General features: G+C 42.7%; 1 protein-coding gene across 1 annotated transcript in view; it reads left to right on the top strand.

Annotated features, from left to right (window-relative positions):
* The window catches only part of LOC134936128 (complement C3-like), a 613812-nt gene that overhangs the window by 62304 nt on the left and 524831 nt on the right, over positions 1-26677 (top strand). Inside the window, exons 3-4 of the mRNA XM_063931045.1 lie at positions 15257-15419; positions 23118-23188. Of these exons, the coding sequence (XP_063787115.1) occupies positions 15257-15419; positions 23118-23188 (234 nt within the window). The remainder of the gene's footprint in view (positions 1-15256; positions 15420-23117; positions 23189-26677) is intronic.

Raw genomic sequence — 26677 nt, 5'->3', positions numbered from 1 at the left:
TTGCCTTCGTCACTTGGCAGCAATAGATACTTTCAGCAGATAGCTGTATCATTCATTGCTGCACACAGTATGCCTATTGAAGCAGGACCACCAAGCCTGTCCCCGACAGTTGTGAAAGACCCAACCTAATGTAACCTCAAAATCCTGCTGATCAGTAAAAATTATGTATATTAAATTTATCACTCTCAAACATTCTGTGTGTGTATATTTTTTGCAATAAATAGCTGCACCATTTGACAAATATACACAGTATAGTTATCAAAATAATTGGGCCATTTATCAGCTGTTGTTTGCTATTAAACAGAATATGGCCATAGAGATATCAAATATAGACTTAGTGGGTACACAAATATTCAGTGACTTATTGAGAGCTCAGTAATTATAGTAATTGTTTACTTCCTTTATTGCTGGCAGATTATACAGCCAATGGTGGTCACTCTCATTCTAAATATAGGGAATTGATCACGTGTGAACCATTGGCCAATAAACCGTTTATTATGTTAGGTATAGAAAAACAGTATGTGCATAAACACTCCGTGGGTATCCTGTTTATATTGATACATAATATTTAATTGATACACCATGCAGAAGAATCAAAAATAGTTTAAATACAGTAAGTAAAAAAACTACCATATAGAAATAAATATATTGTATTGGTATAATTATAGTATTCAGTGTGACTGAGCGGTCACGTGATCTTAATCGGCCAATCCTCTCTCTCCTACAGTAAATATAATGTATTATTGATTGTATTCGCGTGAGTCCTTAGTATAATACATATCTTCACCCTTTAATAGGTTAATCATTATCCTGAGGCTTAAGCAATCTTCTTATTGAATAATATTGGAAATATATTTATTGTGTTTATTAATAACAGTTTTTATATTAAATTAATTTAGCTAAAATTAATATCTTATTATCCAAATTTAGTGTATTATAGATCCCTTATTCTCAAAGATCATATATTGTGTTGTGAAAGCATACTAATTTGATGATGTAATTGTGACTGCTGTTTTAGTGAGGAAATTTTGGGGGTGAAAAAGGTAGGAGTGAAGGAGGGAGGAAGGGAAAAAAAGGGGAAAAGGGAAAGGGGGGGGGGGAAATAGTAATAATGAAGTGCTAATTATATGTGTATTAATATACATATATTTTAATGTGATAAATAAATAGTGATAGTAGTAAAAATGTCCGAAGTGACAAAATTGAATTGAATGAGCTCTGAAAAGGTGAACACACCAAGAATATCAAAATCTCATGGTGTGAGATTATAAACCATTACGTGCCAAAACATGTGAAAAAACTATATAAATAAATCCAAGTGAATTAGGTGCAAACAAACTACAAAAAGAAGTGTATGCTTGGATAGTTGCACAATTCAGTGTCATATGGCCATAATTATATCATGTTGACAATAATTGTTACAGCCTCAATATAATAAGTCCATCACATAGATAAATGGACCTATAATTCACCCATCAATTAGGATATTGTAACTAAATTCCTCTAAGTGAGATTGCTATTGATAAGGTCAATAAGTAATGATAAGTAAAAAGGTAGATATGATAGGACAGGAATACAGGTAAAGTAATCACTTTCTGCCTATTCCATAGGCTTAATAGTGATATTTATAAATTTGGGTAATGAAGAGCAAAAATTCTTCAATCAACCATTACTGGGGAGGGAACGGATTGTCACTTTCTTATATTGTTTTAAACCCTATAATCGTAACCATAAACAATTGATGAAAAATATATGGTGTCATTCTAAGGAGAAGCGGTATAGTGGTTCTGCTCATTCGGTTCTTAGGGGATTGAGAGTCCATCAGATTGGTAAGGGATATTTGATGTTATTTTAAAGAAAAGCAGTATATCTGTTCTGCTCATTCAATCCCTTGGGGGATTGAGAGTCCATCAGAAAGATCATCTTTGTCTCAAATTTCAACAGTTCCTTATCCACATCACATCCTTTAATACCAGGTTTGATCTGTTTCATACCAAATGCGGTTAGCCCCTTAGGGTTACCATCATGATGGTATAGGAAGTGATTGGCCACCGGAGACAGAGTTCTAAATCTAAGTTTATCCTGTTTGGCATTTCGTATACTTCCTACATGTTCAAGTAGTCTCATTTTAAATGCTCTTATCGTTTTACCGATATAGATTTTGTTATATGGACAGGTAAGGTGATATACTACCCCTATTGATTTACAGTCAATATATCCGTCAATAGACCATTTCTTTCCAAATTTGTCCATGTAAGTTTCTTTCGGTGTCATAAATTGACAGGCTTTGCATTGCCTGCATTGATATGAACCTTTCCTAAATTGAAGAGGTGGTTTAGAAGTAGATAAGTGACTTTGCACTAAGATGTCTTTTAAATTACGTGCCCTTCGCCAACTCATCTGTACTGTCGGTGGAAGAATATCTCTGAGGTCTAGATCTGTTTGTAGAATGGGCCAATGTTTTTGTAGAATAGATTTGATCTCCCAACTTCTATTATTAAAGGTTCCAATGAATCTAATCGGTTCCTCTTTGTTGACATTTTTCTTTGGAATCAGTAGGGAATCCCTGGAGTAGTTGCGTACTTGTTGTTTGGCTGTTCGGATATTCACATTACTATAGCCCCTTTGTTTCAGGCGATCACAAAGTTGTTGTTCCCTCTGCTGGTAAGTCGTAGTATCCGAACAGTTCCTTTTTGTTCTTAGCATCTCTCCCTTAGGGATCCCTTTGATAGTTGATGGGAAGTGAGAGCTTTGAGCATGTAATATGCTGTTTGTAGCTGTTTTTTTACGATATATATCCGTTGTTACTTGTCCTGAATCATCAATTTGAATAGTCAAATCCAGGAAGTTGACTTTCTGCTGACTGCATTCCCCCGTCAATTTGAGGTTGGAGTCGTTGGTATTGAGAATGCCAATGAATTCTTCTAAAATGCTCTGATCACTTTCCCATAGCAACAGAATGTCATCTATGTACCTGAAATAAAGTAGGATGTGTTCAGTGTATTTTTCAAGATGTTCGCCAAACACGACCTCTTTCTTCCATCTCCCCAGGTAGAGGTTAGCATACGACGGGGCACATGCTGTCCCCATCGCTTTACCTCTAACCTGGAGGAAAAACTTGCCATCACAGGTGAAGTAGTTCTTCGTCAATATGAAGTTGAGCAAAGTTAGGAGAAAGGAACTGAATTCTTCATATTTTCCCATCTCCAAGAAGAATTTGACCGCTTCTTGACCTTTCTGATGGTCAATACTGGTGTAAAGGCTTTCCACATCATATGTGGCTAGCCATGTGCCTGGTTTGACACTTAGTCCTTGGATCTTGGTAAGGACATCCATTGTGTCCCTAGTATATGATGGTAGTGCCAGGACATGATGACGAAGAAATTGATTTACATAAATACTTGCTCGCTCAGTTAGACTTCCAACTCCCGACACAATAGGTCTTCCTGGTGGTATCTTATCATTTTTTTGTATCTTCGGGAGTAAGTAAAACGTTGGAATAATTGGTTTGTCTGTTTTCAAGAAATCAAAATCCCTTTTCGGAATAATGCCCTCCTCCAGAGCTTGATGTATAATTCTGTTGTATATTTCTTGAAAATCTGAGGTAGGGTTGAATGTAAGATTCCGATAGCAAGATTTATCCTTAAGTTGTTTGTTAATTTCATCTATATACATGGTCCTTGGCCAAAGAACAACGTTACCCCCCTTGTCAGAGGGTTTGATGATCGTGTCATCCCATCAGGAGATCTGCTGTAATGCGAGTTTCTCACCTTTGGTTAGGTTGTCAGCAAAGGAGACGGAATGTACTTGGTTGAAAAATAACTTATCAAGGTCTTTTGAGACAAGGTCTAGGAACACTTTAACTGTTGGACAGATTTGAAAATCCGGATAGAAGGTAGATTTGTTTTTAATTTTTGTAGCATCAAAAGGCTGCAGATTTTGATCCACTCCTTTATTTTCCTGTTTAAGTTCTTCCAGTAAGGTTATCATATCTTGATCCTCCAAAGAGATAGAGGACATTGTAATAGCATCACTATCCGATAGAGCTTGATTCTGTAACCTTTGCTGCGTGCAGAAAAATTTCTTTAGAAGGAGTTTTCTAGAAAATAGGTGGAGATATTTTTCACACTCAAACCTGTCAGGTTTTTGCACCGGGGAGAAAGAAAGGCCTTTAGATAATAAAGAGATCTGTTCAGTGGTGAGGATTTTGTCCCTCAGGTTTATAATTCTTAGATTATCATCTTTTATTTCCTGCTGTATAATACTGCTGATAGGATGTGCCTATACTAGTACACCACACCACTTGGTGATCTCATCTCAGTAATTGCATTGTATGCAACAATGAATGATATAGTTATAATACTTGCTGAAAATATCTGCTCTCAAAGGATTCAGCTATAGTTACATACTTTCATTGTGCATAACTGCCAGTAATAAAGGCAGCAAATAATCACTATAACCACTGAGCATTCAATAAGTGACTGAACACTTGGATGTGCCTATATTAATACACCACACTATTTGGTGATCTCACGTCAACAGTTACATTGTACATGTTAAATCTGATAGCTGCAGCACTCAGTGGTGTCATACTCAATACTACTGCACAATACTGTTGATAGGATGTGCTCATATTATAATTACTACAACCACTGAGCACTTAATAAGCTACTGAACAGTTGGATGTGCTTATACTAGCACACCACATTATGTGATAATCTCACCTCAATAGTTACACTGTATGCAACAGTGGGTGACACAGCTACAGTATTTGCTGAAAACATCTGTTCCCAATAGATTCAGCTACAATTACATACATATTTTTATTGTGCATATCTGCCAGCAATAAAGGAAGTAAACAATTACTATAATTACTGAGCTCTCAATAAGTCACTGAATATTTGTGTACCCACTAAGTCTATATTTGATATCTCTATGGCCATATTCTGTTTAACAGCAAACAACAGCTGATAAATGGCCCAATTATTTTGATAACTATACTGTGTATATTTGTCAAATGGTGCAGCTATTTATTGCAAACAATATACACACAGAATGTTTGAGAGTGATAAATGTAATAATCATAATTTTTACTGATCAGCAGGATTTTGAGGTTACATTAGGTTGGGTCTTTCACAACTGCGGGGACAGGCTTGGTGGTCCTGCTTCAATAGGCATACTGTGTGCAGCAATGAATGATACAGCTATTTGCTGAAAGTATCTATTGCTGCCAAGTGACGAAGGCAACATATGTTACATCTACTTGTTGAAAGTATCCGTTTATGAGAGATTTAGTTACAATTACATTTCTCTACTGTGCATGGCTGTCAGCAACAAAGGTAATACATAATCATCCACAGCTAATAAGCCACTGAATATTTGTGTATCCAAATTACCTATGGCTGTGGGAATTAACCATATTCATGAATAAGTTATTGATGAAGTGACAATATATGGAGAGAATTCCCAACCATTAAGCACACCAACCTACCTTTGAAGAAGGGATATTACATGGAATGAACCCTTAATTATCAAATATATCATCTTACTTCTGTGTGAGAAGTGTCCCCAATAATACACTTTATGGGAATTAAATAATATTATACTCCTATTAAATATTACATTACACCCATTCTAATATAGCTACTCTCTAGAATTTATTGGTCACATGTCCAGATATTGAACTCATTGACTGACTATATTCTTATCAGTACAATTATCTTAGAGCACTTAGATCCTTAGTGATCCTCATTATATCAATAAAACTGAATAATAAATGACACAGGTAGCGAGCCTTAGTTTTAAAATTCACTTTATTCAATTATTTCACTCACTGTATGTAATTAATGTGGTATTTGTTGTATTGTATTGTCTAATTTCGTTTTTCTGAACAATCTTAAATGGATTTATTAAAAGTTACATTTTAAAAGAAAATATTTACGTGCGCCAACAAAGAGACATTCTTCGCTCTTCTTTTTTCTTTTGCATAATACAATTGTCTCTGGGTGCACCCTCGAACATCCAATAAAAGGTGACTTATGTATTGATGGATATTAATGGGGGCCTCTCCTTGTTAGTTAACAATAATAAATATTCAGCTAGTGCAGAGCATATCCCATTCCCCCTATCCTTTTAATGCTCTCCACCAGATCATACCCAGGGTTAACCATGTGGAGACCATGGACCCCAAAGAAGAAATAAATATTTTACTAACTGTTGGGTCCAGGTTCTCTCTTCATGCTTGTGCCCTGCAATATTCACTGCAATGGCACAGTCAGGCTTTGCAGGAAAGAGTGACCAGGTACTGGGCTCTACTCTTAGTACCCTGGGACCTTTAAAGTCTCAGGGCCCAGTACAGTTGTCTCCCCTGTACCCTCCTCTGGACAGGACTGACAATGGAAACAATGAAGCTGAGTAGGTTTCACAATTGGTCTTCAATAACTATTCATGATTAGTAAGACATATAATTGACATTGCACAAATCCTCAATGCGAGTGGCATCGCAAAGGAATCTTAGTGCTTGCGTACTGCGATCGCGGTGCATGCGTAGTCTGCAGATAATCGCTTAGTTGCATGAACATCAGCATTGTGTGCAAACATGAATTAGGCCTCAGGATTTAAAGATATCCATGTCTCAGCACAGATAGTTAGTTAATTCAAATTGAGGTACTAATTAAGTCACCTGTAGCCAAGCATGGATATAATTAAAAACCTGGACTATTAGGGTGTCTTGAGGACCATGGTTTGGTACCTTTGCCCTAGATCAGGCATGTCCAAACTGCAGCCCTCCAGCTGTTGGGAAACTGCATATCCCAGCATGCCCTGACCCAGTTTTGTTGTCAAAGAATGGTAAAGCTGTGTCAGGGCATGCTGGGATATGTAGTTTCACAACAGCTGGAGGGCCACAGTTTGGACATGCCTGCCCTAGATCATACTAAAACAAAATATCTAGAAATGAACCACCTGTACTGTACATGGTGAATAATACGACAGTTCATGGTTGGTTATTACCTGCAACAGTGTAAAACATCATAACATTCGTTCTTGGGGAAAAAAAGTAGCAAGTTGTTGTACAGTATCTTTATTAAATGTAACAAGAAATGTTTTTACAATGAAAGCTAAGGAAACAATCACACACACAGGACTTCTGTTTTTGTTAAAATACTAAAAGAGGACAGAAGTGAGCCCATCTAGCCGTTCTTTTTTAAAATAATTTATTTGAATTGCTAATTGTACCAGGTTCCAAGACACTGCAATCTCTAACCGCTCGAGCAGCTGTATGTCTGACAGTGTAAATAAAAAATAAAAACTGGTCTGTTTACCATAATGATAACACATTAATTTGACAAATATAAATACCACCAAGTTGATTCATGAGCAACACTCTCTAAGTAGGAAGTTTCTGATCTTCCTACACAATTTCAATTAAGTCACAGTTATCATTAAATAAATAACCTGTACTACAGATATGTAGTATGATTAGCCATATCCACAGGCACAATTGATCTGATAAGAATCACAGAGACCAATCTTGTGAAAGGAACTTTAATATGAAAAAGATAAGGTGGATGCACACAGAGAGATCCATGCTTAATTTCTGTATGCCCCACAGCGATAGCGATGCACGGCCCCGCTTTAGCACAATCTAGCACATCGCTCATTTCACCACTGGGTGAAACGAGCGTTCCCCCTCCCCCTCCCTCACTCAGCCAGGGGGGGAGAGATGTGTGCTGAGCGGTCTGTGCTAGATCGCTCAGCACACATCTCTTGATAAAATCTCACCATGTGTACTGGCCTTGACTCACAATTCTTAAAGTACATGCACAAACAATGAATAAAAATAACTTACAAAGCTAGTCTTAGGCAAATAATTGTCTTTTAAATAAAAAGGAAAAAAAAAATGAATAGAACATTCTCACTTACATAAATCTATTTGCGAGGAGACAGAAGAAAGATGGAGCAATTTCCAACAACAGATTAGCTTCCAAAATTTTAAAAAAGTTTCAGTTTTACTCAGAATTTCTGCTGCGGGGTACACTGGGCTCCACAAGTCTGGACAATGGGGTGTAGAGAAGGATCTTGATCCGAGGCACCAACAGACTCAAAGCTTTGACGGTTCCCAGAATGCACAGCACCGCCTCCTATATCACCCCGCCTCCCAGCACAGGAGCTCAGTTTGTCAGTTGGTGCTGCAGTAAGCAGGCACTTAACAGAGGGGCTGCTCCAAGCAGCCCTGAGAAAAGCTTTTTATGAGGTAAAAAGTGAAGACTTCAAGGGCAGCAGCGGTGGTAAATGTTTTGTGACATTCACTGCTGCAGCTCCAGCTCTCCCCAGCGGCGCTGTACACTCCCGAGCCCTGGTTGCCGGGTACCTACAGCGGAGGCTCCGGTTATCTTCATGTTAGACACACATGGCTGGGGCTCTCCAGGATCGCGTGGCCGCGCTTCGGGAGGTGGTAAGTGGGTCCCGCTCGTGGGACCCGATCTTTATCACGATCCGGCGCAGTCAGTGGGAGGCGGGCCGCGTGCGCTTGCGGTGGACACTGTGGCAGTACAGGCGATCCCACTAGATCACCAGGGCATGGGCGCAGGTCGGGTTTTCTCTCTAAACCACATCTTATATCGCCCACAGTACCTGGTGGTTTTGCCAGCAAGGGGGATAAGGCTTAGACCTGAAGCCCCTCCCCCAGCCCCAGGGCGCCATTTCCCGCAAATGTTCCCGCCCTGGAGCTGCATATCTGTCTTTTCCTCACTCCCAGTCAGTGTCTGCGGCGCCATTATCCCTCAGCTCACTGTTCCTGGGACTGCTTGGGCAAATCCTCCTATGTAAAGCCGCCTGGTTGTCAGCGCTGTGCCTTTACATGACACTTAAGTATTCTACCTGCCTTTTTAGACAGTGATAGTTAAGAAAGAGTGCATTTAGTCAGGGTTTTCTAGTACAATTACCCTGTGATATACATCCAGTTCTTACTGTGTACTGTTATATCTACTGTTATATAGCGGTGTAAGCTAGTCAAGTGCAGTATTATTGTCTGTAATAACCTCTGCATTGTACAAACTGTGACTTTCTGTGTGTGCATTTGATAGCTGAGTGTTGTCCATCTCGTGTCTTTCACTCAATTTGCTATCCCTATATTCAATAACCTGAGGGGGCTTGGTGCGTCAGGTGTTATCTAATATAGGATTTTCACAAAGATATACTGTATTATGTATTTTTCTCTGTGATTTGGTTACCATATCTCTCCTTTATCTCTGCTAGTGCTGACTACACTGCGCAGGGGTTTGGGTTTGGGATATTGTGCTGCTTATAATTGTACTGTGTTACCTCATACTGCAAGTTATATCATGTCTGCTTCTGAGGGTAACAGTTCTGGGGCAGAACACACTGCTGGTGTTGCTGAAGCCACAGGCACATTTGAGAAGAATATAGCAGCTGTGGGCTCTGGTTCTGGGGGCTCCTAGCCCCCCAGTGGGACTGTGGCAACGGAGGCCCATACTGACCCACCGTGGGCCGCTTTTTCCACGCTTCTGCATATGCTAGTTCATAAACTAACACCCTCTATGGGACCCCCAATGCCGGTACAACCGTGGGCGGACGGTTTATCTGCTTAATTAAAAAGAAGTTGAACCAGTCCTTGACTACTAAAAAGTCTGACCAACGCTCGCCTAAGTCCAAGAGGTCCTCTAAGCGAGCGCTCGTCTCCTCACAATCCACTGCTGTCACTGACACCTCGTCTGATGAGGACGCCACTTACACTGACCCCACAGGTTCTGACTCAGATACGGCTGATGGGGAGGGTAGTTCACATGTGGATGTTCCTGACCTTTTGGAGGCTATTAAGTTAATTCTGCAGATTACGGATGATCCCGAGCCATCCGTGCCTCCTAAGAAACCAGATAGGTTCAAGCGTCAGAAGGTGGTTAAACAGGTTTTACCTCACTCTGATCACCTAGTGGATATACGTCAGGAACGCTGGGAAAACCCGGGTACGAAGTTTGTGCCTCAAAAGAAGATGCTGGCTCGCTTCCCCTCGCGCCAGAGCTGTCTATGAATTGGGAAACGCCTCCTCCAGTGGACTCACATGTGGCTAGGATGGTAGTTTCCTCAGCTCTACCTGTCACTACCGTCACATCTCTGAAAGAGCCTACGGATAAACGTGTGGAGGGTTGTCTAAAAGCGATTTACACCCTCACGGGTGCTGCACAAAGGCCTACTATTGCAGCTTCATGGGCTGCTAAGGCTATTGAAGCATGGGCCTTGGAGTTAGAAGCTGAAATCTCCTCTGACCATGCTAGACAATGCTTGTCATATATTGTCACAGCTTCTCGATATATTAAAGAGGCGGCTTCTGATGCCGGTATCCTGGCAGCCAAGGCCTCTACTACATCAGACCTGGCTCGCCGAATATTGTGGCTGAGATCCTGGTCTGTGGATCTGGACTCTAGAAAAACCCTGAAGGTACTCCCTTTCAAGGGAGATATTCTGTTTGGGGAGGACTTAAATAAGATAGTGGCTGACTTGGCTACTGCCAAAACTGCCTGTCTACCTAATACCGCTCCTTCTGTGTCAAAGGCTAAAGGTACGTCCTTTCGCCCCTTTCGTCCTTCAGGTAAAGCAAAAGGTCAGGCGTACCATAAGCAGGCCCGCACTTCCAAACCTGGTAAGCCGAAGCCCAAAAGAGCCTGGGCTGCCCAAAGTGGAAGACAGGTAACGGCGCTAGCAGCGTGTAGTGCTTCTCCCAGTACAAGGTCCATCTAGCTTCCTCCCCCCTCCTCCTCACAGACAGTGCGCTGCTGACAAATTCCAAGAGTTTTGCAGGGCGGGTAAAATTTTAGGGGCGTGGCCTAATCACGGGAGGTGTGGTCACGACCCATTTTATAACTTTTTTTTTTACTTTGCAGAGTCCAGCGGGGTAGAGGGGGCCTTGAGGACGGAGCCCCTCAACGAGTGGCAATTCGAGTGCGGAGCGTGATCAGTGTGGTCACTCTCCACCTACCCATACAGAAACAGGCAGAGGCTCCGCGGCAGCGCAGCGCAACTGCAGCACAGGACACTCTGCCATGATGAGAACTTATGCTGTTGCTGCTGCCCAGTAGGGAGGGAGGGAGGAGTGCAGTGGACCAGGGCCCCCGCTGTGCCCCTTCATCAGTCCCAGGCCTGTGTAATTTGTACCTGCCCCCTCCCCTCTCGCCGAAACTGCCGACATCCTCCAGAGCCGCTGCTGCTGGAGTAACAGAGCTTCCAAGAGGGTAGAGGAGGAGCAGCACCCAAGCGTGGAGTCCAAGGCAGAACATCAATCAGAGTTATTCCTACAAAGTAATGAAGCAGAAGGTACTAGATTTACAGTAGCAGGGTGGTAGGTATGATATGGTTGGGCTATACCTGGCATAACGTGTATAAGCGGCTTTTACTGTGTGGTGTAACATGTATAAGAGTACTACTGTGCTGTGCAATGTAAATAACGGACATTACTGTGCGGTGTAATGTGAATAACGGATACTACTGTGCGGTGTAATGTGACTAACGGACACTACTGTGCGGTGTAATGTGAATAACGGACACTACTGTGCTGTGTAATGTGACTGACGGACACTACTGTGCAGTGTAATATGTGTAACGGACACTACAGTGCGGTGTAATGTGTGTAACGGACACTACAGTGCGGTGTAATGTGTGTAACGGACACTACAGTGCGGTGTAATGTAAATAACGGACACTACTGTGCGGTGTAATGTAAATAACGGACACTACTGTGCGGTGTAATGTAAATACCGGGCACTACTGTGCGGTGTAATGCGTGTAACGGGCACTAATGTGCGGTGTAATGTAAATAACAGACACTACTGTGCGGTGTAATGTGACTAACGGAGACTACTGTGCGGTGTAATGTGACTAATGGACACCACTGTGTAATGTCAAATGTGAATTTTTACTATTCTGTGTCCACAACCTTATATTTTTGGTGCACGCCTTGGGCGCACACTGTCCCTGACTCGAGCATGGCTAACGGCAAAGGAAACTTTTGCCCTGAGCTCCTCAAGGTCTAGAACAGGCCCTGTCACCAATTTTAAAATATATTTTTTCTTTTCAAATGTAACATACCTCCAATTCAACACAGGGAAGGGGTGCTGAAACATACCCTTACTCCGGGCATCATGGCACCTAGCCACACCTCTAATAAGGGCACTACTGTGGGCATTGTGTATAAGTACTGTGTGGTGTAATGTGTATAAGGGGCACTACTGTGTGACGTAACATGAATAAGGGGCACTACTAGAGGGTGTAATATGAATCAGGGGCACTAAGTTTGGGGTAAAGTGAATAAGATTGTAATACTGTGTGGTGTAATTTGAATTGTGGGCCACGCTCCTTTCTTGTGTGTCCACATCCCTTTTTGCGTCACATACTGTCCCTTTTTTACAGATGGGGGGGGCGCAAATTTATCATTTGCAGGGGGTAGCCAAACACTCTAGCACCAGCCCTGGTTTTAAGTAAGGGGGCTGAAATGCACTTGCAAATATAGGACCTTATTCAGGTTTGTTAGCAACTCAAAAAAGTAAGCAATTGGGCAAAACCATGTTGCACTGCAGGTGGGGCAGATGTCACATGTGGAGAGAGATTTAGATTTGGGTGGGGTGTGTTCAAACTGAAATCTAAATTGTATTGTAGCAAAAAATGATAACTACAGTACAGTTGCATGATAGACATATTTGGAGCTATGCACACAGCATTGTTGTTATAGCCTGCAGACAAGGAACCCCATCAGTGTGGGTCCCGACCGTTGCCAGGTGACGGGACATCATGTCAAAACTGCTGCACTAATCAATGGTCCTGTGGTTGCTAAGCAACTGGTACTCAGAGTGATCATGGTGTCTTCTGGTCCCAACTGTAACCAGCAGTCGGGATGCTGTGCTCATATGTGCAGCAACTCAGTTGTGGCTGCTTTGAGTAATCATAGGCTGGTCTCTCTGCAGACGTGTGATTGGCCCATGCATCTATTATAAGACAGTCAACCCTGTGCTTCATTCCCAGTGATAGTTTCTTTCTGGAGCCTTGTTGTTTGGTCCCTGTTCCTGGCTGCTGATTTTATAGAGTCTTGTTGCTGATGCCCTGACCTTGCTTCCAGCCCTGTTCCTTTCAGCCAAGTGCCTGTATCTTTGTATATATTACTACCAGTAGCTTACATGAGCCAAGATATCTTATTACTGCTGCTTCAGTAGTAGTTGCTGTTTGGATATATGTCCATTTCCCTTGCATGAACTATTGTATACAACCATTGCTACTTCATTAGTAGTTGCTGTGTTCTCCAAACATACCACCCTTGCTGTGAATACTTTCTGAGATTGTACTGTGTAGCTTATGCTATTACTAATATTATTAACATATATACTACATACATATCACTCCCTGGAAGTATGTTTATTGCTATTTGTTTCATTGTCTTTGGAGAATCCTGTTATTACTTAAATTGCATTAGTATTATCTCTCTGCCATATTGGAATTATCGTGCATTACTTCTACAGCTATATCCTGTGATCTCCTGCCAGTTATATAAACCCCTATTGCCTGGAGGTTTAAAACCTGGTGGCATCCTAAGTACCGGTGTGTGTATAATACAGTAAGGGAACAATGGCTGCTTGTTATAGATGGAGGACCCTCCTTAGTGGCTCTTGGGGTCTTCTGTAATCACATAGGAGTATCATAAAAGTTGTATTTATGTCTACCAAAGACCAAGATGATTATTTATTATCAATAAATGAAAACAGTTTTTCTTGCATTTGTAGAATTCAGGTATAAGAGCTGTTCAGCTTAGTGGTAATGCAGGAAATATCATGTTTGCTTATCATTTGGCCCCTGTTCTGGCTACTGTACCCATACTACAGTATCATTCATTCAGGGATCTATGCAATCTTTAGATTTCATTGGTTCCTAGAACCCTCCACCTTACTATGGCAGCAAGGTCCAGGTTTATAAGATATATCCAATCGGATGACTTTTCCCACACCACCCTGCATCCACCCAGTTCTGCGCATACATGACACATATGCACTAACACTGCTGGGTTGGGACTGGGCAGTGAAATACTTCACTACTATAAAAGAGAAATATAGATTATACTTTTTAGAGCTTCTGCCTGTTGGAGCAATATTGAATTGCTCAGGTAACTCGGTATTGTATGAAGCAACTTGTGGTGACTCATATTGATGAGTTAGGAGGAAATTAAGAAATGAGCACACGAGGAGTAGTTTTGTACCTGGAACAAACTCTGTTGCAATTCAAAGGGTGCATATGTTTTTATTTTATTTTTTGTATGCAGGGTAAATACTGGCTGCTTTTGTGTGCAGTGGACATATAGTTTTAGAATTAAGGGACAGATTTCTTAAGCCTGGTGAAGTGATAAAGTGGAAGGTGATAACGCACCAGCCAATCAGCTCCTGTTATTTTTCAAACCTAGCCTGTAACATAGAAGTCAGGAGCTGATTGGCTGGTGCGTTATCACCACTTTATCACTTCACCAGGCTTAATAAATCTGCCCCTGAGTTAGGTAACACCACTTCCTAACACCTAAATATCTCTGTACTTTTTAAATCTGCCCAACCTGCAGTACAGCATGGCATTTCCAGTGTACAAATTAAGATATTTCTTTTTGCTCCATTTTTGATTTGGTTCTAAACTTGAGTCAGGAAACATGTATCCAGACATAGCCTTCACAAATACACCCATTAACCCTACATCTAGATATGTCTCTGAACCAACCACTCCCAGCCATTCCACCCCATGCAAAAAGCAACATGTTACAGTCTGAATGTTCTCACAAAGCTGATGTGTTACGGTTTGAAAAATAATAAATGATCAATAAATAATCACATTAATTTAGTTAAAGGATAACAAACAAAACTGAAATGTTTATTTATAGTATAAACAATAATGGAACCTTTACTTTGAAATCTAATTATATTTGTGGTCCTCTTGCCTACATTGTCAAGTTCTTGGATGGTCATGTGACTTATAGTAATCTCATTTTTCCAGATACTGGATTGTTCTCTATATCAGGCCTGGCCAACCTGTGACACTCCAGCTGTTGTGAACTACATATCCCAGCATCCCCTGCACAGTTTTAGCTTTCCCTAATAGCAAAAATGTGGCAGGGCATGCTGGGACTTGTAGATCACAACAGCTGGAGAGCCACAAGTTGGCCAGGCTGCTCTATATCTTTCATTGTGTTTATGTTTATGGTGTTTTCCATGTACTGCAGATTCCCTCGAAAAAAATGGAGAGAATCCCAGATAAGAAACAGTTTGTCTATGTCACTGTGACATCCAGAAGTTGCAAATTAGAGAAAGCTATCTTGGTGTCCTATCGAAGCGGATATATTTTCATACAGACTGACAAACCCATCTATACTCCGGGATCCACAGGTAAAGAGCGGCTGATATACAGTGTGATGATAAAGTGATGTGGAAATGAATATTACTCCAAGGAACCCTACTGCTGGACATGGGACCTGCTCGCAGCAGCAAATTTGTTCTCTAATGGACAAAACCATGGGGGTGATTCCGAGTTGTTCGCTCGCTAGCTGCTTTTAGCAGCATTGCACACGCTAAGCCACCGCCCTCTGGGAGTGTATCTTAGCTTAGCAGAAGTGTGAACGAAAGATTAGCAGAATTGCGAATAGAAATTTCTTAGCAGTTTCTGAGTAGCTCCAGACTTACTCAGCCATTGCGACCAGCTCAGTCCTTTATGTTCCTGGTTTGACGTCACACAAACACACCCAGCGTTTGCCCAACCACTCCCCCGTTTCTCCAGCCACTCCTGCGTTTTGCAACTCGAACGCCTGCGTTTTTCCGCACACTCCCATAAAACGGCCAGTTTCCGCCCAGAAACACCCACTTCCTGTCAATCACACTCCGATCAGCACAGCGATGAAAAAGCTTCGTTATGCCATGAGTAAAATACCTAACTTTTGTGTAAAATAACTACGCGCATGCGCTCTGCGAACCTTGCGCATGCGCAGTAAGCGACTAATCGCAGTATAGCGAAAATCGGCAACAAGCGAACAACTCGGAATGACACCCCATGTGCGCTGCAGGGGGGACAGATATAACATGTGCAGAGACAGTTAGATTTCCGTTGGTTATGGTGCTTCTGTGCAAGGTAAACACTGGATGCTTTATTCTTACATTGCAATTTAGATTTCAGTTTGAACACACCCGACCCAAATATAACTCTCTGCATGTTATATCTGCCCCCCCCCCCCCCGCAGTGCACATGGTTTTGCCCATTAGAGAACAAATTCGCTGCTGCGATCAAGTCTGAATTAGGCCAAATTGATCCTGATGTGGAAGCAAAGAAAACAAGCAAGTAGCTGTTAATATTTTTGCATGCAGGGTAAATACTGGTTGCTTTGACATGTAGCACTCAAGTGCTGGGAAGCTTTATATTTACACTGTCATTTACCTTTGAGTTTGGACACACCCCTCTGATCTAAATCACTCTGCACATGTTATACCTCCCCTACCTGCAGTGCAACATCATTTTACCAAGGTGCAATGTTACTTGTTCTTTTTTGCTTTGCTTCCTAAGAGAATGTTGCAGATTGAATGTGAAACACCATGTTTTATACTACAAGAGCCCAGTAGACAGGGGTACTTTCGTCTAGCCCAGGTATTCCCAACCACGGTCCCCAAGGCACACCAACAGTGCAGGTTTTAGTGATATTTAGGCTGCAGCACAGATGGTTAAATCAAAATAACTGAGGTACTAATTAAGTCACTTGTGCTGAAGCCTGGATATCACTAAAACCTGCACTGTTGGTGTGCCTTGGGGACCGTGGTTGGGAAGGCCTGGTCTAGCCTATGATGTGCTATCTAGAGCAACTCTTGTATTACCTGTAAATACAAAACCAGAATAATTAAAAAACTGCAGTGCTACTATGCCCTTCCCCTTAAAAGTCCAAACTAACCTAGGGCCTGATCTCGATTTGTATGGTATTGCACAACCACAGGGATGCAGCTGGGAAATACTGCACAACTAAAATTCTAATGTTGCAGGAGGTGTCTGTAGACCTCTAGAACGGTTCCGGTCCTAGAACGGCTCTGGTCACCGCCCCCATTCCACCCCCTAAATACCACAACATGTCAATCATGCTAAGGGGGGACTGAGAGCAGTCACGCAGGACCTGTGCTGCATTTGCACAGATCCCCAACTATCGGATTTGGGTTTGTATACAAATCCGAATCATCCCCATAAACTGTTGGCCCAGTGCTGGAAACGGTAAATTGTGTGAGGTCTCCCTGAAATTGCTACTACCCACACTAGGCTTTGCCAGCCAAGACTGGTAGCACTGCAGAAGGAAAACCTCCGGTGTGGGGTCCCTTTGGCATAGAGCTAAACCTTCCTTAGGTTGGTCAGTGCAGGGCTGTATTCCCTAGTAACAACCAACATGGTGCTCATACAGTAGCTCTAGGGCTCATCGTCAACCTTGGGAGTTTGGTGTGATAATAAACTTGTAAAAAATGGAATTAAATGTATTGTTTTTCCTGGCAAACTACAGGTCCCGACAAACCCGGGAATGCCTAAATTTTATGGAACTCAATAAAAAACCAGACAGTGAAAAAATCCATTATTGAAAAAAAAAACTCCATCAAACAGCCCTTGTTTTGCTCAGCTCTTTCCAAATAAGAATTCTCTTCAATCCATGTTATATCCTGATCCTGGCTTGGGACAACACTAACCCTGTTCCTAAGCGTCCCAACACAAATGACAGGTTCTAAGGGGATGTAGTCAGATGACCGGCGGTTGGGATCCCAGCGGTCAGAATGCCGGCAGGGGGCCCAGGGTTATTCCCACTCATGGGTGTCCACCCATAGAGTGGGAATAAAACTTGTAGCAAGTGCAGCGAGCCACAGAGCCCACAGCGTGTCAAGTGCAGCGAGCCCACAAGGGGCTTTGTTGCGCTCGCCATCCCCCCCCCCTGGGATCCTGGCGGCTGGTATCCCGGCATTGGTATGCTGACCGATGGGATCCTGACCCCAACCTTTTTTAAGACTGTCTTTGTTTAATAATACTCTTTCAGATAGAAGGGATTGGACCATGGTTTTCTGGCTTTTGGGTCACGGGTTAGATCCAAGCATCAGCTCAGTTTCTGCTTTCATATAGAAGTTGAAAATGCCAGGGCAAGCACTAGAACCTTCCAGCAAGCCAGCTTAACATAGGTCTTTTTTTCTATGCGAAAGGGTCCACCCAGGCAAAACCATGCCTTATAAATGATTGCCCCTTTAAAAAATGTCCGAGATCGGTCGGAATTCCACTCGTCCAGGGATCTCCATTACGTCCTGTCCCATAAGTGAACATAAAACATGCTCACCCCTCACCCCCTAAGATCACACAGTAGTAGGTGGACTACCCACCAAAATGCACAAATGATACCAGGAGGTACTGCTCAGAGAATTATGGATCTGGGTTTGTATGGTGGCCTCCTTCTCCAGTGTAACCACCACCCTTGAGATCTTAAGATTTTGTGGAAAAATGCCAACCAGTGCCTATTCTAGAGTTAGAGGCAGGTAGATTACCAAATGTTCCTGACAATAATTACGGACTTGTAGCCAAAATCTGCAAAATAATGGGTAGGTCCGTAAACAATTGGGTAGGTCATCCTGGGGCAAGCCACATTTAAAGCAGGTATGGGTTGTTGAGTGCCCAATGAGGAATCCTTTATGTGGAGATAAATATGATCTGTGCAATATGTTAATGAACATCTCTGTATACATAGTAGAGGAAACATAGAATTTGACGGAGAGTAGGTGACAGAACCTAGTGCAGTATGAGCCTTCAAAATCAGCAACCTGGAAGCTATGAGTCCAGTCCGCAAGACCCCCTTAAGATGTGGAATGATCGCAAAGCACTTGGAAATGCTTATAGGCCATGAAAATTACCCCCTTTCCACTTGCTCGTGGTCATTGGAGCATTGTGTCTATGGGGTTGTGCCAAATAGCCAGGGAGATATAATGAAAAATCAGGCTAACAGTGTTGGCCAAAATAAATTCTACAGGATATTCAGTTAATACAGGGAATTTCTCAGTTTTATTTGTACTTAAGGCGGGGCAATGTTATAATTTTTTGCAGTACCAATATAGGATATGGGGAGAGATTTCCAACTCTCCAGATCAGCAGAGATCTTACATAACAGGTGAGTAGAGTTAAGGTTATATAGAAGTCCCAGGTTCCATGGAATCTTAATACCCAGATACATTAAAAAGTCCAATATTCAGGTTAGAGGAATATCACTCATTTCATAGTCATGGGACCCACCAAGGCCTAGACAAAGTGCAACATATTTAGTCCAATGCACTATAAAACCTGACATCTCACCGAACGATTTCAGTATGGTGAATATATGAGCTAAGAGGTCAGGAGGGGCAGAAACATGCAATAAAATGTCATTCGCAAAAGCAGTCTACTCTCTTAAGAACCAATGTTAATTCCCCTGAATTGGGCATTGTTTTGCAATAGATGCAAAAGGGAGTTTATGGTCAGGTTAAACAAGAGTGGGGAGAGGGGACAGCAGTGGCGCATACCACAATGCACAATCAAAGGATCACTGCAATAGCCATTAAGTAAAAGAGAGGTAGTTGGGGATATGTCTAAATAACAAAGTAGATCAATTAAATTAGGATAAAAGTTCTGTTATTAATCCTGATGAACCGGCTAAACTCGTTTCTCCCTTCCTTGATCCATTACGACCAGGTAGGAGTTAACCCGGGTTTCCAGATGGGGGATAACACCAGATATGCTGTTGATCTTATCCATATCGCAAACTCCAGGAGATCCACTTCTTTTTTGCTCTCCTTAGCTGCTGAAAGAGAGTTTTATGAAAGCTGCTCTTGAAGCCTTTGGCATGTCTGCCAACTTTCTCACTGGTGTCCTGGCCCTGTACTCTACCCTCTCTGCTACAGTCCTGATCAATGGTGTACCCTCTGGTCCGGCCCACATCAGTAATGCCAAAAGGCAGGGTTGCCCCCTATAGCCTCAGATATTCACCCTTATAAATGAACTGCTCGCTTCCCAAATTGGATCTCTACCTGATATACAAGGTGTACAGGTGGGCAACACCAATCCCAAGATTTCACAGATGATATTCTGCTATACCTGACCCAACCGGCAATTTCTGTCCCCAACCTTTTCTCTGTCCTCAGACTTATAGCACTGCTTCAGGCAATAAGATTAACTATTCCAAGTCAGTAGCCATGCTGCTTCATGTTCCCCTTCAGGACACCGAAAGTCTCATAATTAATTTCAACTTCAAATGGCAACCCAAAAACATTAAGTACTTGGGGATTTTCCTGACCTCTCACTACGATTCTATATTTCATGAAAATGCCCTACCTCTGATCTCCAGAATGCAGGCCTATTTGAAATTCTGGAATGGACTTACAATTTCATAACTGGGAAGGATCCTAGCCATCAAGATGAGTATTATACCAAAGTGGCTCAGACCCTCCCCAACGCTGCTCCCGCTTCCTTCCTTGTACTATTCAAAAATCCCTTGCTGCTTTATTTGGAACCACAGACCTCCACAGATTGTAGTTCAAGTCCTGGGAAGGTCGGTCTCAGGAGATGGTAGAGGTCTTCCTGGTGTCAAATTCTACTCTCTGGCCTCCCATTTCTTAGGACGCAATATTCCTTCTCTCCTCCTGGTCTCTACCTCCTGGCTTGACATTGAATCAGCCTACAGTATGTTAATCTCCAAGATTTGACCTATCTATTTGACCCCTTCTACTTCCAAATTGCTCCTCACTATATAATTGAATACCAAACTCTGGGATTTTTTACTCTCTCAAAATGAATCTTACTTCCCCAACATCTCCCTTGACCCCTATTTGGCACAATCCAGCTTCATACTGGATCCTTTTCTATGAGGTTCCATTATTGGATGATCAGGGTCAGTGGTCATCCCTGCCAGACCCACAGATGTGTCCTTATACATTATCATGGGCTTAAAGTTGCGGCACAATGTATTAATGCAGGAACATGTGTACGCTCGCTCTCATGACTGTGGACATGCTTTTATTCAAGTATAGGCTTCCTGGTTGTTGGCGGAGCATAGACCCCCAAAACCTTCCTCTACTGAGTAATAATCTCTGACATGAACCCATGGGCAACAGCTGAAGTTTCCTCTTCAATTATTTCTTTCCACCCCTATGCTGCTGTTCTCTTATTTTTAGATGCTAATCATAAAAAGTTCTAATACTGTAGAATAGAAAGTAAATGTGGCCAAAGGACACTACCAAATGCTTTTATGGAATTTAATCTTATCAGTGCATTGTGCGAGTGGGGGTCATGAGAGGACACAACAAGTACAGCCACAGCAGGGGTAATATGGGCTGTAGGATTTTGTAATATTCATTAGCGAGGCCACTTGGACCCAGGGATTTATGCAAGTGGACCTTAGAAATGGCTGTTATAATCTCATCTAGGGTAATGTCCTCATTAACAGATTCCCACTGGGACAAAGTAAGAGGTGGTAGGTTCACATTTCACTTCAACTTAAGAGCAGTCTATAAATTAGTATGAGAGTAAAAAAAATTTTCAAAATGTCCGGGGAAACAACAATAAGAGTTCCTGTCTGTGGGTTTTCAATTTCTGTAATAAACTGCCAAGACTTCCCCGTTGTAGCCATAGTCAGCAGCAGACAGACCGTTTTATTGAGAGGCGAGATGGTCCTGCAGTGCCCTAGATAGTGAATCATGCAGGGATTTATATTTTCTAGCAACTTGCTCTTTTGCCTGCAGACAAATAAGTATGATCTGTAATAACAGTTTTGGATGCGTCCCAGAACAGTGCAGGTCTGTCCCAAGGGTCCAGATTGTCATTTAGGTAGTTCATCCATTTATTAGTAAGGAATCCACTGAATTACCCAGATTGATAAAGATAACTTGAAAAGCACCAAAGACTGTATAAATCGGGCTAGTAACAAGGATACTGGGGCATGGTTTGAGATTAAGATATTATGAATATCTGTTCGTTGGACCTGGTAACCAGAGTCATTGACAAAAATGGCATCTACTCATGGCAAGGAGTGATGTACCCCAGAAAAGAAAGTAAAGGTCCTATCTGTGAGGTTCAGGAGGCACCAGACATCCATGAGCTGAGGAGTGGACTTGAGAGAAAGGATATGTTTCCATAAGGAGGAACCAGGAAGTCTAGGGGGAGGTTGTTTATCAAGACGAGGATCAATATTCGATTTGAAGTCCCCACCAACAACAAGGGGGAAATTAGAACATTGGGGGTAATTCAGAACTGGTCGCTCGCTAGTGTTTTTTCCAGCGCTGCTATCAGGTCTGAACTGCGCATGCATATGCACCGCAATGCACAGACGTGTCATACAGGTACAAAGCGGTTCGTTGCTCTGCGATGGGTTTGTGCAAAGAATCCATTCGTATGGGCAATCGCAAGGAGATCGACAGGAAGAAGGCGTTTGTGGGTGGCAACTGACCATTTTCTGGGAGTGGTTGGAAAAACGCAGGAGTATCCAAGCGTTTGCAGGGCGGGTGTCTGACGTCAATTCCAATCCCGGACAGGCTGATGTGATCGCAGTAGCTGAGTAAGTCCTTGGCAACTCAGAAACTGCACAAGGTTTTTTTGTACCGCTCGGCTGCACATGCGAACACCGATTTGCACAGATAAAATACACTTCCCGGTGGGCAGCGACTATGCGAATGCAGGACTGCAAAAAACAGCTAGCGAGCGATCAGGTCTGAATTACCCCCCTAGTGCTAATATGCGAGTGAGGTCATGCAGGAATTCAGGTAGCAAAGTTAAGAGTATAAATATTAAGCACTTGCCAGGCTTGGTCGCATGTGATACTAAAATTCATACAGTGAATTTTAACAAAATCATAATAGATGTTTAAAGTGCAGAAAGATAAAGTACCAACCAATCAGCTCCTAACTGTCATGTTACAGGCTGTGTTTGAAAAATAACAGGAGCTGATTGGTTGGTACTTTATCTCTCTCCATGGCTTAGTAAATGTGCCCCTAATACCTTTACACAGGCATACAGGTATGCAAGTTATACACTTGTTACACAAAGTGTAATTCTCTCTTTTTTCTATTTAGTTTACTACCGGATTTTCACCATGGACCAAAACATGAATCCTGTGGACAAGTCAGTGGACACAAAAATCTCGGTAAGATGGCTGTTCTTGTGAAGAGATTTTAATATTAATTGATCAGACACATAAGGACTGATGGAGAGTCAAACTATGGATATAACTCTGCATAGCATGGGCCTAATTCCACATGGGTAGTAGTGCGAAAAATTGTACAACTACAACGCTTTACACTAGCATGTGGGGGGACGCCCAGCACAGGGCAAGTCTGCCCCGCATACCACTCTCCCCTCCCCTCAGCTAACATGTGAACACTTTGGACAAGCCCCCCCAGTGCTGCAATGCCGCCCCCTAAATGCCACGTCGATGCCCCCTCCAGCCCCACAAACACCTCGGCCTGTCATTTAGGCAGAGGCGTTTGCATATGTGAGAAGCTGTCGCACTGCAGGAGGGCTTCACCATGCGAACGCATCTTCATGACTTTGTACAGTGCCTAGAGTCCTTTGGGAGAAAAGTGTTCTATAAATAAAATGATTATTATTATAAATGAGAGAGTTTTCTGACTTGTTTAAAGCATCAGTCACTGAGAATGACACTGCAGATGGTGTAGTGCACAGTGGGCCTAACTCAGATCTGATCGCAGGAGCAAATTTTTTAGCTAATGGGCAAAATCATGTGGACTGCAGGGGGGGGTGGGGGGTGGGTAACATGTGCAGAGAGAGTTAGATTTTGGGTGGGGTGTGTTCCAACTGAAATCTAAATTGCAGTGTAAAAATAAAGCAGCCAGTATTTACCCTGCACAGAAACAATATAATAGAGATGAGCGGGTTCGGTTCCTCGAGATCCGAACCCCCCCAAAACTTCACCTATTTTACACGGTTCCGAGGCAGCCTCGGATCTTCCAGCCTTGCTCGGTTAACCCGAACGCGGACGAACGTCGTCATCCCGCTGTCGGATTCTCGTGAGATTCATATTCTATATAAAGAGCCGTGCGTCGCCGCCATTTTCACTCGTGCATTTTAGATTGAAAGGAGAGGACGTAGCTGCGTTCTCTCCCTGAAAAGCTCCGTAATCTGTGCTCAGTGTGCTGCAAATATCTGTGCTCAGTGTGCTGAAAATATCTACGTTCTCTGCCTGAAAACGCTCCATATCTGTGCTCAGTGTGCTGCAAATATCTGTGCTCAGTGTGCTTTATTGTGGGGACTGGGGACCACCAGTATAATAGTAGCACAGTACAGTAGGCCATTGCTGTATCTTGCAGCTCTGTGTCACTGCAAGTATCCATTCCATATCTGTGCTACATTTTTGTGAGCAGTATATATAGTATTACAGTGCAGCATTTTGGTGACCAACAGTAAATAGTTGTACAGTAGGCCATTGCTGTATCTTGCAGCTCTGTGTCACTGCAAGTATCCATTCCATATCTGTGCTGCATTATTGTGAGCAGTATATATAGTATTACAGTGCAGCATTTTGGTGACCAACAGTATATAGTTGTACAGTAGGCCATTGCTGTATCTTGCAGCTCTGTGTCACTGCAAGTATCCATTCCATATCTGTGCTGCATTATTGTGAGCAGTATATATAGTATTACAGTGCAGCATTTTGGTGACCAACAGTATATAGTTGTACAGTAGGCCATTGCTGTATCTTGCAGCTCTGTGTCACTGCAAGTATCCATTCCATATCTGTGCTTCATTATTGTGAGCAGTATATATAGTATTACAGTGCAGCATTTTGGTGACCAACAGTATACATATATAGTACAGTACAGTAGGCCATTGCTATTGATATATTACTGGCATATAATTCAACACATTAAAAAATGGAGAACAAAAATGTGGAGGGTAAAATAGGGAAAGATCAAGATCCACTTCCACCTCGTGCTGAAGCTGCTGCCACTAGTCATGGCCGAGATGATGAAATGCCATCAACGTCGTCTGCCAAGGCCGATGCCCAATGTCATAGTAGAGAGCATGTAAAATCCAAAAAACTAAACTTCAGTAAAATGACCCAAAAATCTAAATTAAAAGTGTCTGAGGAGAAGTGTAAACTTGCCAATATGCCATTTACGACATGGAGTGGCAAGGAACGGCTGAGGCACTGGCCTATGTTCATGGCTAGTGGTTCAGCTTCACATGAGGATGGAAGCACTCATCCTCCCGCTAGAAAACTGAAAAGAGTTAAGATGGCAAAAGCACAGCAAAGAACTGTGCGTTCTTCTAAATCACAAATCCCCAAGGAGAGTCCAATTGTGTCGGTTGCGATGCCTGACCTTCCCAACACTGGACGGGAAGAGGTGGCGCCTTCCACCATTTGCACGCCCCCTGCAAGTGCTGGAAGGAGCAACCACTGTCCAGTTCCTGATAGTCAAATTGAAGATGTCACTGTTGAAGTACACCAGGATGAGGATATGGGTGTTGCTGGCGCTGAGGAGGAAATTGACAAGGAGGATTCTGATGGTGAGGTGGTTTGTTTAAGTCAGGCACCCGGGGAGACACCTGTTGTCTGTGGGATGACCATGGCCATTACCATGCCTGGTCAAATTACAAAAAAAATCACCTCTTCGGTGTGGAATTATTTTAACAGAAATGCGGACAAAAGGTATCAAGCCGTGTGTTGCCTTTGTCAAGCTGTAATAAGTAGGGGTAAGGACGTTAACCACCTAGGAACATCCTCCCTTATATGTCACCTGGAGCGCATTCATCAGAAGTCATTGACAAGTTCAAAAACTTTGGGTGGCAGCGGAAGCAGTCCACTGACAACTAAATCCCTTCCTCTTGTACCCAAGCTCCTGCAAACCACACCACCAACTCCCTCAGTGTCAATTTCTTCCATAGACAGGAACGTCAATAGTCCTGCAGGCCATGTCACTGGCAAGTCTGACGAGTCCTCTCCTAACTGGGATTCCTCCGACGGATCCTTGAGTGTAATGCCTACTGCTGCTGGTGCTGCTGTTGTTGCTGCTGGGAGTCAATTGTCATCCCAGAGGGGGAGTCAGAAGACCACTTGTACTACTTCCAGTAAGCAGCTGACTGTCCAACAGTCCTTTGCGAGGAAGATGAAATATCACAGCAGTCATCCTGCTGCAAAGCGGATAACTCAGGCCTTGGCAGCTGTGTTGGTGTTAGACGTGTGTCCTGTATCCACCATTAATTCACAGGGAATTAGACAATTTATTGAGTTAGTGTGTCCCCGGTACCAAATACCATCTAGGTTCCACTTCTCTAGGCAGGCGATACCGAGAATGTACACAGACGTCAGAAAAAGAGTCACCAGTGTCCTAAAAATGCAGTTGTACCCAATGTCCACTTAACCACGGACATGTGGACAAGTGGAGCAGGGCAGACTCAGGACTATATGACTGTGACAGCCCACTGGGTAGATGTATTGCCTTCCGCAGCAAGAACAGCAGCGGTGGCACCAGTAGCAGCATCTCGCAAATGCCAACTCGTTCCTAGGCAGGCTACGCTTTGTATCACCGCTTTCCAGAAGAGGCAGACAGCTGACAACCTCTTACGGAAACTGAGGAACATCATCGCAGAATGGTTTACCCCAATTGGACTC

Source organism: Pseudophryne corroboree, chromosome 6 (genome assembly GCF_028390025.1).
Source record: "Pseudophryne corroboree isolate aPseCor3 chromosome 6, aPseCor3.hap2, whole genome shotgun sequence".
NCBI lineage: Eukaryota > Metazoa > Chordata > Amphibia > Anura > Myobatrachidae > Pseudophryne > Pseudophryne corroboree.
The sequence above is the reverse complement of the archived record's forward strand: the minus strand, read 5'-3'. Positions and strand labels throughout refer to the sequence as shown.